The sequence below is a fragment of the Sphaeramia orbicularis genome, chromosome 6, assembly GCF_902148855.1.
Source record: "Sphaeramia orbicularis chromosome 6, fSphaOr1.1, whole genome shotgun sequence".
Taxonomy (NCBI): domain Eukaryota; kingdom Metazoa; phylum Chordata; class Actinopteri; order Kurtiformes; family Apogonidae; genus Sphaeramia; species Sphaeramia orbicularis.
The window spans coordinates 31,921,398-31,941,841 of NC_043962.1; the positions used below are offsets into that span (position 1 = coordinate 31,921,398).

General features: G+C 37.1%; 1 protein-coding gene across 1 annotated transcript in view; it reads right to left on the minus strand.

Moving 5' to 3' along the window:
• The window catches only part of cadps2 (Ca++-dependent secretion activator 2), a 308,305-nt gene that overhangs the window by 78,825 nt on the left and 209,036 nt on the right, over nt 1-20,444 (minus strand). The window contains exons 13-17 of the mRNA XM_030137611.1: nt 20,188-20,375; nt 10,821-10,922; nt 5,403-5,466; nt 3,544-3,667; nt 385-485 (exon numbers count right to left, since the gene is read on the minus strand). Of these exons, the coding sequence (XP_029993471.1) occupies nt 385-485; nt 3,544-3,667; nt 5,403-5,466; nt 10,821-10,922; nt 20,188-20,375 (579 nt within the window). The remainder of the gene's footprint in view (nt 1-384; nt 486-3,543; nt 3,668-5,402; nt 5,467-10,820; nt 10,923-20,187; nt 20,376-20,444) is intronic.

The following is a 20,444-nucleotide window of genomic DNA, read 5'->3' on the forward strand; positions in this document are numbered from 1 at the left end:
ATATATATTCCATAAAGATGACTTTTTTTCTTTGTTTTACTTATTATTATTTAACTTTTCAGTGTGGTATGAATAAAAAAATCCTGTTTCAAGGAGGTGTTTAGACAGATGGTTGTTATTTTTCACATTTCACCAACTTGATGATTCATTAATGAATCCAAATCAAAATAACTGAAAATGAAATGAATGTTGAGTGGCAGCCCTATGTGTAATAATCCATGTCTGTCATGTCTGCTCAATACAGTAAGGATTGCTGTCAAACCACCAGTGGAGTTTGGAGGAGATACTTCAGTAACTCATTTTCTTTGTTTTTCGCTCGTGTCAAGAATTGAAACAAAAACTAGTCAACATATAGGTTTTTAATCCTACACAGGCGTTAAATACCTCTGAGTGATGTTCATCGTTTTGCTGCAGGACCTCGATGCAGAGTTCCCCGAGTCTCATCATGTCCTCCAGTCTTTTCTCTGGAGCTGCCTGAGCATCAACTGAAACAAAAGGGAAGATTATTAACTCCACAGCAGGGAGAGCACACAGATGCAGACATGTACAGGATGTTTTTGGCTGTTGTGAACAGATAGTTCGATGCTGCACATATGGGTCTGAAACCAATTAAAGAAGGAAGTTTTTAAATAAGTGCAAAATATGTGACATGAAAGTTGGATAAAACCACAGCTTGAACTAAAAAACTAAAAATCTATATTGTCTTTACAGACTTTCATATGTTTTTTTATTTTATATTTATGTATTTAAAAATCATGGTTACCTGTTTTGCTCTACAGACACACAATTGACTTAAGTTTCCTAAAATACTGTCATATACATTTTTAATTGTCATATCTTATTCTTGGCTTTAGACTGCATGTGTGTGGGCTGCATCCAGGAGATAAAAACAATGATGTAAAAAAAAAAAAAAAAAAAAAAAAATCTAACATGAACTTTAAGTGTATTTGTTTGAAGTTCTTTTATTTTATGGATGATTGTTTCCTTGTGAAATCTTTCAGTTGATGTTCTATTGAATAGGTAAAGGTTTTAAATAATGTTAGCAAGGTATCTGCAGGTTTGAAGAGACCAAATGTTTGACTTTTAAGACATTTTTTCAAGGTGTCTTGGGGCAAATTATTATTATTTCTTTTAATACTTTATTTCTATACAAATTTTACAGGATACAGAACAAACAAATGAACAAAAAAGAGACCACAACAACTAGAGCATCTAGGTTCAACCTTTAGACAAATAAAATACAGACAGATTCAGGAAAAATTGAGCAAAAAAGTCAAAATAAGCATACATCAGTGTAAGATTGTACACGTTCAAGGATTTCTTTGATTAACATAAACATCCCATTTTCCCCAATATTTTTTTTCATTTGTCAGCAGTGAGTCTTAATGAGAAGGGTAGTCTTTCCATGTCATAGATTCCATTCATAACATGTGATCTTGGGTCAAATTTAAGTCCTTACAGTCACAGAAATAACAACACAATGAAACTTACAGATTTATTATGTTCATTTTGTTGTTTTCTTATATTAGATTAGCAATTCTTCTTTGCAGTAAAGTTAGTAAGGGTGAGTGTTTTACCTTACTGACAGGTTTCGACCTGACAGATGCTGATAAATCTAAATTGACAGGTGATCACACATCAGATGACGCTCTGAGGAAGACTGCAGATGTAGTCGAACATGTCAGCAAGGTAAAACACTCACCCTTACTAACTTTGTCGCAAAGAAGAATTGCAAATCTAATGAAACTTAAAGTTATGGCCTTGAACCAGACGTAACCATATTCAATCCACCATATGTTACATTTATATTTCTCCATGATTGATGTTTCTGGTACTGGTGATAGTCATACCTGAACCTCTCCACCCATCAATGACTGTTGGTGACTGCACTCATGCCCATCTCCATTGTGGTAAAACACTAAACACTAATTAGAAATCTGACAAATTCTTTACAAACTGCAAAAATCAAAATCTTACCAAGTGTATTTTTCCCACTTCTGGTCAAAATATCTCATCACACTTAAAATAAGACATAATCACCAAAAGAGTAACTTGTGAGATATAATTTGAGATTTTTTTGTTCAATTCAAGCAAAAAAATCTGCCAATGGAACAAGTGAAAATTATCTTGGTAAGATTGCTTTATATTACATTTTTAAGATCTATAGTCAAAAAATAAGTTCTTATATCTTACTTACAAGTTACTCTTTAGGTGATTATGTCTTATTTTAAGTGTGATGAGATATTTTGACTAGAGATGTAAAAAATACACTTGGTAAGATTTTGATTTTTGCAGTGCAATGATTTCTAAAGCAAATACAGGAATATCATTTATTCTGTCTGTGGTATTTTTAAGACCTTCGAGAGCCAGGTTTAATGATTAATTACCAGTTTTACAGATAATTGCAGTCTTAATTTAGGACAAAGTTAAGGATCTGTTGACTCCTTGCTTAGGTGTAAATAAATTCACTGACAGTATTTTAATGATGTAAACACTTGCATGTATTTCTGCCTTTTGATAATGTCTCAAAACCAATTCAGTGTCCCTCACTCTCATTCTCACTTTAAATTCTCCAGTTAATGTCTTACTTGGTTAAAAATGCACTTGAATGTTGTTATATTTCATTGCTGATTTCATCACCACTGTTAAGGTTATTAAAACTATTAGCCTTTATTTTTGTGTATGCTTTCACAATAAACTGCCTTCAAGCAGCTGTTAATGTGCTATAATATGTAGTTCATTTGGTGGTGGGGACATCATGGTCAGGATGTGGAAAGAGGTGATGATAAAGCCGCTCTGTCAATCACTAACTATTTCTATAAAATGTTCTCTTAAATTATATTTATATCGTCTTCTTATAAGACACACATTTCCCATTAAGAGCATCACCACATGCTCTTCATCTTATATCAAATGTAAGATAGAAACCTTGTGGCTTTGCAGACATGGGCAAAGCCAAAGAAAATCCAGACAAAGAGCAACTACGTATAAGACCACAATTTGTTGCATTTCACTTTCTCCTTCAATCGATTTGACATGTTGTTTTGTAACATTTAACGCCTGACAATATGGGACTTTTCATGAACTTGCACTACCATGCTATTGACTTATTGTCTATGTTAGAACGTTGGGCGTTCTAGTGCATTGTGGATGTGGCTTTAATACTGAATGGATGAGAACATTCATCGTGAATTGACTTGTGTGCCCTTGGGTTTTTTGACACTGAATGTGATGCCGTGTATGTCCATTCACGGTGCTTTAGTCACCAGGTTGATCCGAGTGCCCTGCTGATTTAATAACTGGGTCAGCTTCTATGTGCATTTATGTGATGTTTCCTTTGATGCCGATCAAGGTTTTACGCACCAAAACATTGTAAATTAAAAAATACTCTGAGTGTATTCAAGACTGTGGTCAGGAATCATTTATTTTATTCTTTAACAACTGAGATTTATGGCAAAGATCAGGCTGTTTTGATTTGGTGTGATTTTTATTAAGTGGAATATGTAGAATAAATGATAATCTAGAAATAATCTGTTGTCTCACCTTTAATCTGAGCGTATTCAATCAGTTGATTGTAGTTTATCTGAGCTGCTTTTTCCAAACATTTCTGCACCAGTTTCTTCATCTCCTCAGGAGGAACAGGGGTGGTGATGTCTTTCATCAAAACCTGAAACAACACAAACAGAAGGAAAATTGTCAGTCTGGCAGCATTAACACACAGAGGGCCAATCTACAGTCTACTCTCATTATACCGCCAACTTCCGTTCACGGCCAAATTGGCGGTATAGCGAAAATGGCGTTACAACGGGTTGCGTCCATAATGTGCATGTCTTTACTATATGATGTCTATGCTGCCTCCGTTAACCCGTTCTAATTGCGTTTCTAAATAAATCTTGATTCTGTTATGTTGTAAGGGATCATTTAAAGTGGGGAAACATTTTAAGCATTATTATACCGTGTCGGGAAATGACACCCCATCATCTTGAGGCTTTGGCTTAATCCCACGTCCTCTTCCTGACATCCTGACCTACTGAGTGTTCTGCGATAAATGAACGGTGGCCGTTCCGTAGACCTACTCGTAGCTTGTCGTGATCAGCGTCTGGTGCGTTTGTTTCAGTGCATTGTTAAAATTTATGTGTACTCGATGGCAATCACGCTGGCGGTATAACGGTCGGGAAATCAATGGTATAAGTGTTGTTTGTGCATGGAACTGGGCTGGCGGATGGCGATAGGCGGAAATGGCGGTAGCTAATGGAATAATGCATTGGGGATTTTTGTGCAATGGTTTTGGTCGGCGGTGAGCGAAAATGGCGGTATAACGGCGGGCGGTTTAACGAGAGTAGACTGTATTAAAGCCTTGTGTGTATAAAAATGTGTGCAAACTCAAAGCACACGCAAAAAATGTACAAGCTGATTTACTACTAGTGTGCACTAAGGGTTGTGTCTTTCAAAGGCGCAAAATAGCGCGTCTGCATTCAGTTAGTAAGTCTGACACAATGAAAATGCAATATGGGGCATTTACACACAATTGTGTATGTGGTGGGAGGAGAAAATGTAAATATATTAATTTAGCACACGCAAAGTGATTTATCAAACCTGAAAGCAATTTTGCTCATAGAAACTGTGTCTATATTTAACACGCCTCAAAGGGAGGTGCAAACGGTTTGGAAGTATAATTGCGCACACATGGCTGCGGTTATTGTCGCAAGAAGGAGACATCGAAACAATGAGACAAGACATAGAGAGTGCATTTTTTACCCTCATGTGAACATTTTTGATTGTGATTAAAAATATGCATTGATATAGGCTACAGTGTGACAAAATTATGTGCGTCTGAAAGTCATTCAGTTCAACAACCCCCACGGGCCTCCCACCTCTAAAATGAATCTGATGCTGCTGCCCAGAAATGCCATTTTAGAACCTCTAGATGAACTAAGGGATGATTTGGGATTCAGATTCAGATTCAGAAAACTTTATTTATCCCATACGGGCAATTCATTTGGAGGAGGAGTCATGCAATACCTTCTATGACAAAACTCCTCCAATGTTTACATTTTTGTGCGACTGGATCATTCCAGTGCACTGTTACCGTTAGTGCTGGCGTATCCCAGAGCACTTTTTCCAGCGTATTGTCTCCATGGTGACAACCAGTAGTGCACGCAAAATCGTCATTTAAATAGGGCAGTCTCCGAGACTTTGCACCTGTTGTCATTTATGCACGCAATCTTGGTAAATCACCCACAAACTGCGTTTCAACCCCACATGCAAAATTCTAGATTGCACATGCAAATTAGTACACACAAATTGGGATCTTAGTAGATCAGGCCCAGAGCCAGAACTGAAATGCAGTGGTCATGCAGACGTTTTTTCAATATTTTAGAGACTGAGATGCATATCTGTACCCGTTCCTGCAGGGAAAGTGTTGCTTTCAGGGCCCCATCTGGTCGTCCAAAGGGAAAGCAGTACCTGCAGATGCAAAACGTAGGCGGCCATTGCATTTAGAAACAATCTCAAGGACACATATGTGACAAAAAAACACAAGAAGAAAAAAGGACGAGAGTAGCAGCAGCAGAAAGATGCCTTCAACAGATGGCTGCCTCCTTTCATCTAATTACACTGATGAAGAAGCTTTTCTCACCTCCAGCTCCATCTGAGGCGGTTCAGGGAGGTTTCATGTTGCTAATTGACAAGTGAACAGTACTTAATAAACAAAGGCACGTGGTCACACAGGTCATCCATTAATACGACAAAAACTTACAGGCAGATGTTCTGTTCATTCCCACTGAAGAAAAAGATGAACCAGTGTGGGTTTAAAAATATAATATCAGGCAGGACTTTCTGTCAGAGTGTTTGGACAGAAAGTAAAGTCAGGAGTTCATAATGTTCATTTAAAAGAAAATCCATTACCGAGCAGAATATGTCATTTTTCAGCAAATACTTTCATTGGAAAGGTAATGATAACATTTTAGGCATGTATTAGCAAAGACTGGATTGCAAAAGATTTTTGTGGGGGGTCACCACATAAATTCTGCTTTCAACTAGAAGCAAGTTTTGATAATAGTGACTGTTCATGCTGTTCTGATAATTGTACTTAACACTAAATCTGGTATGAAAAGGTAGTGTAAATTCTAATTGGTTTATGAATGAAAGGATGTCTTAAAGGAGCTCTATGTAGTACTTCAAAAGATTCAAGAAATTAGCTGAAGGTATTATCAGAGTGTTTGGTTTAAAGACTTGTATTTATGTAAAAGACATCATTTAAGTGTATGGCAAAGATATGACCTGAATTTATTCACCACTAGAAGGAATAGTGAGTCACTCTGCCAGTCTCTTATGGTGATCAGGAAGAGAACCAGTCATAAAAAAACATTCAGAGTCTAAGAAAGTGGAAAAAGTGATCAAAATAGCCATTGTTTTCTCCTGTGGACACAACATTAAAAGGAAAATCAGGTTTGATGCTAAGATTGCAGCATTGCTTCTGCACTAGAGACTTTTATTATGAAGTTTATAAAAATATAAATTCTGTAAGTAGCATAACTGAATCTGTCTTTTTGCACATGAAGGCTTTGACTCACCCCCTCGTAACAATAAGTCACAAATGAAAACACTGCAGTTCATAGACTTCATGTAAGAAAAGGTCTTTGGTGTTTGTTATAATGATGGTTTGATATAATCAGACAGACAGACAGACAGACAGACAGACAGACAGACAGACAGACAGACAGACAGACAGACAGACAGACAGACAGACAGACAGACAGACAGACAGACAGACAGATAGATAGATAGATAGATAGATAGATAGATAGATAGATAGATAGATAGATAGATAGATAGATAGATAGATAGATAGATAGATAGATAGATTTAGATAGTAATTTTTACTCCACCCCCGAACAGGAAGCAAGGGGTATTGTTTTTGGTTCAGTTTGTTTGTTTCTTTGTTTGTTAACACTCTAACAGAAGACTACTGGTTGAATTGATACTAAATTGGGTTTATAGATTGCCAGTGACTCAGAATATATCTTTTTACATTTTGGGAAAAGTACATCAAAGTTAAAATTTTTTACGAATTTAAAAAAAAAAAAAAAAAAAAAAAGAATTCCCATTTACTTATAATGGGCAAAATTTCAAATATCTGTAGCAGCAAAACTATTGACTGAATTCATACAAAATTTACTTTATATATTGCCAGTGACCAAGAATAGATGTGATTATATTTTGGGAAAAGTAGGTCAAAGTTCCTATTTTTTATGATTTTTATTTTATTTTTTTCCATTTACTTATAATGGGCAAAATTTCAAATGTCTATTCAAACAGCAGTTTTGTTTCATTTTAATTCAAACTTGCCACATATATAGAGGCAATTCATATATTGACATCAGCACATGCATACACATGATGACATCAGCTGGATCGATGCCAAATAAGCTATAATACATGCGAGGGGTGGGGTTTGTTGTACCTGGCACCACTTGTTTGATCCTGTTTCAAAGATAGATAGATAGATAGATAGATAGATAGATAGATAGATAGATAGATAGATAGATAGATAGATAGATAGATAGATAGATAGATAGATAGATAGATAGATAGATAGATAGATAGATAGATAGATAGATAGATAGATAGATAGATAGATAGATAGATAGATAGATAGATAGATAGAGTAGGGTACTTCATAATGCATCTTAATGTTCCACTACTTGCTTTGCAATTAAGAGGAAAGTATAACTGTGTTCACTTTTCCACCTTTCCAGTATTTAAGAGCCTATGTGGAGTGTTTTTTGTCCTTGATGAATGTCCATAAATCCATTTTGCAATAGAGACCCCAAAATCCCACCCCTTCCTGTTTCGACTATGGGATATTTTTGGTGAGAGACATATTATTTTTACTTTTTGGTTGAATTATGCCATCATTCACACATAGTCAAGAAAGTTGCAGTTTGTGGTAAAACTGTTGGAGTATCAGACTGTGAAAATATGTAAATACACAGACTATACATCAGAAACTTGACACCATCATAACTGTTTCTCTCTGTGATCGGTTCACAATCGCTGAAAATGTCTGTGCAGCTTCAACATGACTAGACTGTAGTCATGCCAAAGGCTTTTCTACTTCACCTGGCTCTCAAATATTTAGGTAAAACGTGCCAACGCTTTTGGTGTTGGTGACGTGTAAGGTGGAAGAAGAGATGCAGTCCATTGAGCTGTTTAAGACAAGACTAGATGTGTCTTCACAATCTTTGCCAAAAACTGTGACTTTCTTGACTTTTACACTGACAAACATATGTGTAAGTGGTTGCACAATTGAAACACTTGGGCTTTTTATACAGAACATCCTGTATCATTGTTAGTAACTCGTCCATTTAACAGAACATGATATATGTATATATATATATATATATGTATACAGTTAGGATTTCTATTTTAAATCATATGTACATACTTCATGTTTTCTCTGAAAGTTTAAGGAAATACCTCTATCTATTTCCACTTTATATGTCAACAAAGCTGCAGATACATGCCTTTGAGATCTAGGAACAGAGTTACTACATTGGAATAAATAGAGTAAATAAGAATAATGTCATATTTTGTCATACAGCTGTGTGTTCTGGGAATGACGAAAATGCATTTTATCCTCATATGTGATTTATTTGTCAAAGTCTTTAGAATGTATATAATGCTTCTAATTGTCCTGAAATGTATCTCAGAAGCACATGAATAATGGAAAAATTTGTATGATTGTGAAAACGTTTGGCTACAACAGTACATAAATCACAATGCTTTTGGATATACAGATGTTTCAGAGATTATGGCTGAATATTTACTACTAGAAACTGCATTTTCATCACATATATTTGAATTTGCTCAATTTGAATAACTGCAAAGAATTTGTAAAGTACATCATGAAACCAAATTTGTAAAATAAAATTTGCTTTAAATGAAATTGAATTTAATATTCTGAAATTAAACACTCAAACTATGAAGCATACAAAAACAAATACAGACATATATTGAAAATATAGAGGAAAGCCATGAATTCTATTTGCTGTGGGCCACATTAAATCAGTTTTTTTTTTTTTTTATTGTTTAGTGAAAACTCTGAAGGAAACCCTGGGTGTTCTGCTCCAGGAAGATAGTATGTGTTAGAAAACAGTTGTGTACTTATCATTAAGTATAATAATAATAATAATAATAATAATAATAATAATAATAATAATAATAATAATAATAATAATAATCCTTAATAGTGGTAATGAGGAGCAGTTTTAAGTAAAATGTATAATGTTGAATGAATCTTTTAGTGGCTGAGCTCAGCTTTAATCTAAAGCAAACTGTGGAAATCCTGCTCTTCTCTGAGGGGAAATTAGCATAATCCCAACATTGTCTGACCATTGTTTACCAGCATTAGCCTCTTGTTGAGGTGAGTTAGTAATGACTCCCGCTGGTCAACCCCCCCCTTCTCCTCTCAGGGGCCAGATGGAGGGCCCCTCTCAGGCGTGAAGAGTTTAAAGAGCCGGGCGTGGGGACAGTTAATGGCACAGGTCCTTTCACATGAGTGTTGCTCAAGGTCTCAAGGTCTGCTGCTTTCACACCGTTTCACAATGTGTTCACACGGCAGCGCACAGCTGAATAGCAGCACGCAGATGCAGGGAGGTCTCATCAGCCGCTACCGGCGCATGTCCTGCACCTGTTGTGTGGTGCTGATGGGGCTAAAAATACCCAGACTGCCATGGTCCATTTGAGAAAGTTAAAGCAGCATACCTGAGCTTTTTATACGAGTTAGGCTGGTTTCTTTAAAGAAATATGACTGGACCTATGACATGTACTTTGTTGATGTATTCACATTAGTCTTGCATCGCCCAACCTACCTACACACTTCATTAGCACTGTGTCAGTGCTGTAGATAGGACTGGCAAGATCCAATATTGTTCAGGAAAAGGGGCAAAAGTTCTCTGGGTTGTTTAGCTTCTTTTTGGGTAGTAATGAGCACAGGACGCAGCAGGAGTGTCATTGCAAAATAGTGTCAGTAGAGACGTTTTGGTGGCACATGGATATACAGTTGTGGAAAAAATTGTTAGACCACCCCTTGTTTTTTCAATTTCTTGTTCATTTTAATGCCTGGTACAACTAAAGGTACATTTGTTTGGACAAATATAATGATAACAACAAAAATATCTCATAAGAGTTTAATTTCAGAGCTGATATCTAAGCATTTTCCATGTTTTCTTGATAATAACCAAAATCACTTCAGTTCTTACATCAATAGTTGTGGCATTGTACTGCCAAAAACAGTGCTTTTAGGCATTCCATGTTCTCTTTTCTGTCTGTTTTAGTCAAATGATACACACAGGAGCTAGTACTTGATTGCATAACCCTTGTTTTTGATGACATTTGCTCGTCTAATAATTTTTTCCCGCGACTGTACGCGCATTAAAATGACAAAATCTCAAAAAAGAAAATGACACATAAACAGATGGGAATCTTTGCCAAATTAGGTTGTTGTTCTTAGATAGAGGCATGAGAGACAATCCTACCCCTGCAGGATTGGAATAATTGAGTGAGACTAAAAGTTGACAATGTTTAAATAAAAAAAGAAACATGGCTCGTGACCCCATTACTAAAATCAAAAGTTCAGTGTTACCTGCAGCTGTTTAATTAGAAAAAAATGACATTATGATAATATATGCCATTAGATGTAATGTAACTAATGCATTATCTAATCTCTCTGTCACTGACAACGGTGACTGAAAACATCAACTCCCATCATCATATGCTAAATAACACACCATGTTTTGTAATTTGTGTGTTCATACCTAAAATGTGTGATCTGGTTCTCAAGCAGAGACATCAGTTGACTTCTGATGGCTTCAAACTGCTCCTTCTCGTCCATGGTCACTGTGCCCATCCCATCAGGCCTGAGGAGACAGAAACCAGACAGAGGGTGCCGTCAGATGACCTTCACCTTCACCTTTACCTCTTGACTGTAGGTCATTACGGCTTTAGATAAAACATGTGACCTGATGAAAAGCTGTAGGGAAACACTCACAATCACACTGATTTGAAATATTTAATTATGTAAAACTATTAGACACTCTGACAAAAGTCCAGTACAACAAAAAACATTTCTGAAGAAGTTCCTAAGTATGCAAATGTTCTCAGCAAAACATGCTTATATATGATTATTATATTTTGGATTCATACTAATACAGCATCTACATGCACGTTGAATTTTACTGTTGTACAGGTTGTACAAGGTCATTTGAACTACTTTATTACGTATTATACACCATTGTGTAGTTTAATTAACAGCAATGTATCATTTTTTATAAGACCATTTGTAGTACTGCTGTTTTGTGAAAACCAAATATCTGTGAAAAGTCAACTTCTAAAGAGCTCAGACAAAGAATCTTTTTTTTTTTTTTTTTTAATGAAAATCTATTTCCAGTAAATTCAAGTGGGTTTTTAAAGAGTTTATTTATCTAAAGAAGGACAAGAATTATCTGAACACATAAAGGAACGTTAAACCATGCACAATGGGGATGAAAATCTGAACTGGAATTCAAGTAAAGCTGTCAGACAACTGTAGTGGAGGACAAAATTTGCCTCTGAGATACAGTGAAGTAGAGGTGTAAAGCTGAATAAAATGTAAACAATTGAGAAAAGTACAAGCACATGTTTAAATACAGTACTTGAGTAAAAATAGTTACTGGACATAATATCATGGAGCCTGCAAAAATGTGTTTGTATGCTGTATCGATACAATAGTATAGGTTTATTGTAACAGAAGAAGCATAGAGGTAACAAGCAATAATATCATAAATGGTATGAGACCGTGTATTGCATTGTGAAAACACATTACTGTTAATATCAGCTGCTGTTCTTCCTTCACATTATTTGTATGTATTTGTTGAGACTAGTTCTGGTATCAAAAACCCCAAGGCTGAGCGTAAGTATGAAGAGCACGGAATATGAAGCAATTTTCTTTTGGCCCTAACAACCAAGTGAAATGTCCATCTAAAGCAATCAGACAAATGCAGTGGGAAGTAATAGAAGTTGCTTAAAAACAGAAATACTCAGGTAAAAGACTGAAGCAACACTAGAGTTGAAAATAATCTGTCACAACTTTGAGCTGGAGAAGTTCCAAATGTAGTGCTTGAGGTGCAATGCCTGCCTGACTTTATCAAAGCTGTTAATGGTGCTGTGGTGATTGACAACAATTCACATACACATTTATACCTGGGATGCAAGCAATGCTATGGAACTTCAGTAAAATTAATCAGTTTTTACTTTAACAACATTCCTGCTTTTGTTCGTTAAGTTTGTACTTTGTCCTGTCTTCTGTATAAAAGCACTTTCATAGGATGAACATGAAAGTACGATTAAATGCAATTTCTTTAATAATAGCCTCTTATATAAATAAAAGACCAGTTTTATGCAGTTTAGATAACTTTTTTTTGACTGCAGTGACTTTCTATTTGATGTTGATAATGTTGATACTTAAGTACAGGACTCTTTATTAAACCATTTCTATAAGTATAGACCCTGCACCAGCTGAAGGTCTCAAACATCAACAAGAAATCAAAGAAACAGCCGAGGCGACGTTTCTACAGGAATCTTTATTTGTTTTCTCATAGAAAAGCACCAGAGAACTCATAAAAAAGAAGTCAAAGCAGACAGCCCAGACTGCTTTTATGTCTTTGGTGTATCTCACGTACTGGTAAAGCTCCACTGTGTTGTTTTCACCAAACTACCTGATCAGCCGCCAAACTCTCCACGCTGACCTTAAAAGTCAACCCGTCAAACACAGAGCTGCTCAGGCTCCTCTTCCTCCTCCACAAACTCATCATCTGGCCGGCAGGAGGAGAGATGACAAAGAAAAAAACTGTTAGTTGAGCGCGTCATTAATGTTTGCGAAGCTTTCACTCCTGCCTTGCCTTCGTCTGAATAGGCACTCTGGCAAAAAAGGGGAAAAAATGCAATCAGTACCCAGAGCGACCAGCCTTGACTTTTCTGTGCAGCTGAAAGAGAAAAGCAGCCTCTCCAAACGGCACTCGTGGTCGCCAAGGGGAAGAAGCGGAGAGGTTGTCTGTTAATGAGTTGTTCTTATAAAAGCCTTCACTAGTTCAGGCCCTGACCGCCAAGCCTCAAGTACCAACAACTCCACCGAGCTCCTCAGGCGCCTTCCCAACCCTCCATAGTAACAAGTAAAGAGGTAACACAAAAAGACTCAGGTAAGACAAGGATACTGATTAATGAATAAACAAACCTCTTTAATCAGCTGAGACTTATGTCACAGATGCAGTGAGGACAGCAACAGCACGGAAATAATGGAAACTCCATGAAGACATAAATAAAGTAATAAATGAATTGAATAGTTGTGTTGTTTTGCAGTCGATGCATAATAAATCACATTACACAGCGTACAACATGCACAATAGATCAAAAATACTCAGTTTGCTCTGTCAAACTAGAAAGTGTCGTGATTTTTTTCTTAAAGCTGCAAACTCGAGACTTGATTTCACATTTTACTTAAAAGTATAAGTGTAAATACAGCATTTTAACCACTGAAGACTGAAGACTATTTTGGTGGTCGCTTGTAAATATATGTTTTTTCTCTATATCTAACCTTATTTATCACCATTTATTATTTAATCTTCTGATTTTTTTTTTTTTTTTTTTTTTGCAAAAACTATTTTCCATAAAAGCTCAAAGTAAATTCATAATAATAAAATATATCTTTAACTGACCATAAAAGTAAGTGTCTAGAACCACTGATGTTTGTCAAACTACATGGGTTTTATCAGTGTTGTACAAAATGTTCACTTCAGAGGCTCTGAACATCCAAATGGGTCATATTTAATACAGTGAAAAGACGCTGAGACACTGCATTTTTCATGTATTTAAATGTTTTGGTGGCTTTTGGTAGTGGTGTATTATTTTAGGATTTTAAGGGTAGTGGTTAAGTTTTAGATCAGCAGATGTTTTGGGTCAGCGGCAGGTTCGGGGGTTAACAAATCCGTTGCTGTTGTGATTAAGAGTCTCACAGCACAAAAAATGCTTAAAGGTTAATCTACTTTAACTTGCATGAGTTTGTGTAATATGCTTTTAATCTGACAGACAAAAATTACACCTGTCACTGACAATGACCTCAGAATGATAAGGTCAAAACCAGTGATGTCAGAGAAAAAGGATTCAGAGAGGAATCAAGTGGTTATAATAAAATGGTAAATTTTCGAATAGAAATGTCTTTTTTCACATTTGTAGCTGTCATGTTTGTTGTTTCCATGACATGTTTTATTGCTTTAACCAAACTTTAACAATTATAACTTTTACCTACTGCAAAAAAAAATAAAAAAATTGTGAAAATACATCATATGTCACCAGCCGGTTTAAATAAGTATAGATACGACTTTGTGTCCATATTGTTCAGCACTAATGCATTATAAACGCTTCTGAAGAGCAGGCTGGTGTTCGACGGGTCAAGGCTGGAGATTAGTAGCAGGTTAGTTCTTCTCTACTCAATTCTTTCTGCACAACAGCACTTGTTAGTACAACTTCTAAACCTTGTTGTTCCCAAAATCTGTCAATTCATTACCTCCCTCCTTCTCCCCCCAGCCTTCACTTCCCACAACCCCTATTTAACAAGCACCAGTTAATCCTGAGGGAACATAAAAGCAGAGTGGATGGGAGGGGCGATGCAAGGAAAGCTTTCATGCTGAAGCAGCCCAGGGCCTCTCTGCACTGTAGGCCCCTGCACCGACTAATGAAGACATGAGGACGAGGTCAGAGCCATGGGTGGGTGGACGAATGGAGGCACGGACGGATGGACGGACGGATGGCCTGGGGCTCCAAGCCTTCCCAGTCCAGGCCAGCTGTCTGTAATCCGAGTTGTTCATCTTCGAAAATAACAATTTGGCTATCTATGTGCAGCTCACGGTGAGGTGCAGAAAATAAACCTGAATGATCAGTTTTGCAGCTCTCACATTTTGTCTTTTTAACACTGTAAACTTTATTTAATAGGCTTTTCACATGTCTATTCCACTTCCTTCTGTAGCTTACTACTGAAACACTTACATACTTTTGGGACAAATTGGCTCCATTACAGCATTCAACAGATCTTTGTGATTTTTAAAACTGTATTTTTTTAGTGTAAAATAGATAAACATAGCAGTCATTTTCAAATCCTTCCTTAGGCCTCCTGAGTCCACAGTTATGTGAACGTCTGCTATCGTCATTCTCTAATATCATTCCAGTTATTCCATACTGACAAATGTGAATATCCCATTATTTTAGAACAGGGTGACATATGAGGTGCAAACAATGGGATTTTAGCTCTGCTATAATTGTTTCTTCACAAATAAAACATAGATTTTTCTAAAGTTAATATAAATGTGTTAGCTTTGGTCATTTTGATACCCATGGGCAAACGCAAAGCAACTAACCCTACCAGCAAAATTCAACTACTTTTGCAGATATGTTTAATGATAGGTTGTGCTCATGTATCACATATATCAGCATCAAATAGGTTTAATGTCAACAGATGCAGAGTTTCCCACAGTGGGAACATGTTTTTCATTGTTAGCCCTCAGGTAGGGATTGTTGGGGTTGTTTAAGGACTGCTGGGAAACTCCAGTATTCAAAGAAAAGAAAAGAGACAAAACATCCACCTGTTGTCTTCAGGGAGAGGACTAAATGAGAAGAACCATCACTGCATCACAAAAGGCCAGTCAGATTAATTTCAACAAGCAAATTTTTTGTTCTTACTTTATTAAACAATTCTAAATATTAAAGAATGCTAAATAATGAGTTAAAGTGACTCATCCATTTCAGCATACATTTCAGCAGACTTTTCAGTCCCTCTGGGGCTTTTATTTCATTTATACCACAGGATCATAGAGACTGAGGAAAAGCATAAAAAAAAAATACAAAGCACTGAAAAAAGGAAACATGAAGGAGAGCTGGTTACTCAAACCGGTTCAGCGTGTTGAAATGATTTCCATGATCATCACAAAGAGCTCATCAAGAGCTTTCAAACGATATATATGAAACTCAATTTTCCCCCTAATGCCACTCACATCCTCCACTAAACCCTCTGAATCAAATTAAATCAGATGAAGAAGTAGTTGGCAGGAAGCCAGGCCATGCAGGAACACCACCACACAGAGAGGTGTTTGGTTTGGTAGCTCCCGCTCTGTGCTGTTAAACGCAGTCAGATGTGAGCCCATGCTTGGGCTCACACAGCCGAGTGGGGAGCGATGCGACAGCTTGTCGGGGTTCAGACACATTGTTGCTGTTAAATGAAGCGAGCGCGTTGGAGGCGAGGCTGCTGTCAGAGGGGGGGCCGTGAGGGGACTGTAGACTCAGGTTAGTGTGTTTACACTCGATGTGGATCAAGTGTAAACGATAAGTAAAGTATCCGCCTGCGGCTGTTTGGTTCTGATGTCGGCTGACAGCGGTCGTCATGAGTGGAGCTCACAGAGCGATCTGGCAGGACACCGGGTGTGGACGCCACTCCACCTTAAGAGGTGTGGAAAGGAGATGGTCTTCTGCGTCCCTGTCCATGTCTGTGGTTGTGTGGAAGGATGGGGGAGGTAAAAGCTCCTGTCACATCCAGTGTGGCTGTGGCGTAGATGGCTTGTTGAGGAGAGGGATGGGAGATGACAGGTGAGAGGGAGGCGAGTTCACCCCCCCTCCCCCCACAGCTCAGCTAATGCTCCTTTAACCCTCACCTCTTTTCAAACACACACACTGACAAGTCACAGCTCCATCACCTGCTTATTCTGCTCAGTCCATCAAAGCTACACATTATCAGTTTGTGCAATTAAATGGTGCTGATATAACAGTTATCACAACTTTATCAACTGACCTTTGCACTGATCATGGCTGATGGCTAATAGCAGGCTTCTCAACTAGAAAAACAAGTGGCAAAATAACAAAACAATATTCCTACCTAAACTATTTTCAGTCTGAAGTTTAGATTTAGGAATTATTGATCAGTGATAATAACTTTTACATTGAGATTTATTTAATTATCTATTGATTACATTCACATTACATGGTTCAGTTCAATGATTATCAGTTTGTAATAAAGTCAAACCCTGGTTACAGGAGCCATTTAGCTCAAAGTTGTGAAGTACACCTGACACACGGGTAGTACTGATGTTACTACTACAAACAAGTTGCACTAGGGTTTGTGGACTCAGAGTCTAAGACCACCACCTCCACAGGGTCAAAGGGGCTGGTTGATTTAGTCTGATTCTCTCATTTCTGCTCTCACATATGCATAAATGAATTTCACCAAGGGAGGAATATAAAAACAGAATGTATTCAACAGGAGGACTCACAAGCAGTGCAGTAAGCACATTATAAATAAAATATAATGCATATGTATCTGAAAGCAAATTCAAGGATATTGTTAAAGCTACAGAGGAAAAAAAACACAGAATATGGAAACACACCATCCATCTGCAACTCTTTCCTCTCAGTCCAAATCAAGAGACTTATTATAAATATACATAATCTGACGCGGCTTAAAAGAAAAGCTACTTTTCTAAGCTTCAACATCATAAAGTCATGTCTTTCAGCATCTGAACAGTGATCAGAAATTGCAGTTATCAATCATGTCTTTAACCCATAAAGACCCAGTACTACTTTTGTGTCAGTTCCCAAATATTTTTTTTTCTTTTTATTTAACCTTTCTTAAGTCATTTATCACCATTTATTATAATACTATCCTTTGTATTTTGCATTTTTCACTGTAAATAATTTATCTTCCTATATTTAATTTCCTATATTTAATTTAGATGTTCATGAAAACTCATATCTGATGACCATGAAAAGATGACAAACTGCATTTTACCCCAATTATTGACATGTTTTGAGAGGATTAGTGGATCAACAGGGATTAAACAGTTGGATTCAATCCAGTTGGTCGATGGTGGATGTTTGGGTCTTAATGGGTTAACCACACATTTTAACACAGAAGGGGTAGAATTCTTGTTTTCTCTCAGGCCACTTGAATTACAATATTCTGAAACACAACTCTATTTCTGCATCTGCCAAGCAGTGCTGCTTTAAGTAAAAGATAGACTCAGTTAGATAAGTTATATGATGGCAATGAATGATTTGAGGGGTAAAAACTACTTTTATTGTCCCCATGGAAACAGACAACCGTCACTTTGCTGGAATAACATCTGCACTCAGCAATGATTAGGTCTTATGGATTTTTGGTTTTAATTCTTATCTTAGATTTATCATTTTGTGGCTAAAACAGTGACATGTAAATAGTTGTAGAAATACTGAAGCCTTCATTTCCTAACTACCTCCATACTATTTATTAAGAAAATACTAAAATAACTTGTATAGATGGCTCATTTTGTTTACTGAGAAGTAAAACTGAGAGATGTCAACAAAAGAAATATTAACACATTTACATGCTAAAATAAAATAAAAAAAAAAAAAACAGAAATCACAAAGGGCCCAAAGTCTCAAACAATATGCCTTGATGAGCTGATATTTGTTCATGGTTTTAAGATGTCAGAAATATTTACCTCTCTAATCAAGGTTTCCACATGGGCAGTTTTGTTGAAAAAAGCACAGTCTAATTCACTGAATATTGTGCCTTGAAGTATTAGTCAAGCACTCCCCTGTTGATCATTCTGTGGCGTCTCTCTTTGTCCTCTGCCTCCAGTCGTAGTTTCATCTGAGCGAACGGTCCTCAAGGGAAAAGTCGAGTTCTGTAATTAAGTTTGTTTTTTTTTCCACCTCCGAGCCTGCCAGCCAGCCAAAACCGCTTTTTCCCATCCACACCCACTCAAGCAGCTCCAGGAGCCCTGAATGGGCATCAATTATTCAAATTACAGCTCCAACTGACAAAAAGCCAATTCCAGTCATTTCCCCCTCAATTTATATGTGGCGATTAGCTGGAGAAGCTAATCATTATGCTTTCTAATTGACTAAATGAGTTGACAAAGAGAGAAAGCACAGATATCAGTAATTACCAGCCAGGGAGTCAAACGGGGGCTGCTGGGAGAAAAGAGAAAGACAAGAGGAGGACTGAACTGCTGGAGCGACGCTGATGGCAACAAGTGGCTGCTGGTGCTGCTCAAACGGCATCTGTACAGCCGACTGTCCATCACAAGATGCCACGCTGTAGAACTACTTAGTTTCTGCAACACTGATCGACCTTAGAAATTTAAGAAAGTTTCCTTTGAGCATTTCTTCTGACACTCTTAGAATTCCATAAGTTTCAAGGGCACACAAATGCCACAAGGAGCCTTTTCAAAGCATCTAGTAGTGCTGTATATTAGAAATATATCTGTGGAAAATATTAGACACCACTCCAAATTTCCATACCTGACCCCAGTGATAACCTCTGCAATGCCTGGAAGCCGAACTGCTTGCATTTTTTTGCACCAGGAGAGGCATAAGGCATCCAGCAACAATGTGAAAGATGACTAGAAAGCATGCCAAGACTCAAGAAAGCTGAGTTATTCCACCAATTTCTGACTCCTAAAACCTTCAAAACCTCCAAAGTATACAAGTATATAGAGTTGTTTCAAAATGAACCACCTCCCTTTCTATTATTTGAGGTCTGAAACTACATTTTTATTTTTGTTCATTTCATTTTCAGCAAATATGTGTGATAAAAAACACAGTTTTTATTGTTAGAATTGTTGGTTTTCGAGTAGTTTCTAGAAGAAGCAAAATGTTGATTTCAGTTAAATACATGCATACAAATAGTAGAAACAACAGTCTCCAATTTGTTCCAAAGCTGTATATAAATCATTTAACATACCTCTTGCAAATGACACAAAGTAACATTTTCTGCTTTATGTTAACTGTTTAATTTGATGCTCAGTGATTTCTGTTTCTAGGGTAACCTCAGGCAGAAATTGTTGTCTTTAAAGAGGCCACAAAAAACTACATTTTATTACATTTTAACCTGTGATCTGATTTAATGCCTTGATAACTTTAATGGAGGTGAATCAGTGTGTGTTTACTTTACAATAAAAGAATCAACACCAGGATTCTAAAGGGTAAGACACCATGTTTCCATGACCAAAAAAAAAAATTAGAAATGTGTTTGTTTGCATGTGAATAAGGTCGTGCTATCAGGCAGAATTTATCTCTGCACCCAGACAACTGCTACGTTGAGCGTTCTTGTGTTAATTAGAGTACCTGTTTCCGTGGACGTGGGAGGCGCAGAAAGCGTAGCTGTAGTGTAGCAGAGTGGGGTCCACCAGGGCATTGCTCTCTGAGTAGTCCATCAGATCCTTCAGGTAACTCAGGTGGCGGTGGCAGCCTCGAACGCCGTACCGAGAGCAGTACTCATCCAAGACAAACACCTGACCAGGACTGAACCAACCCTGAAGACCAAACATAGACAGAAAGAGCAGAAGGAGTCAGTTTCTACGGGAAATTCACTTGTCTCAGCC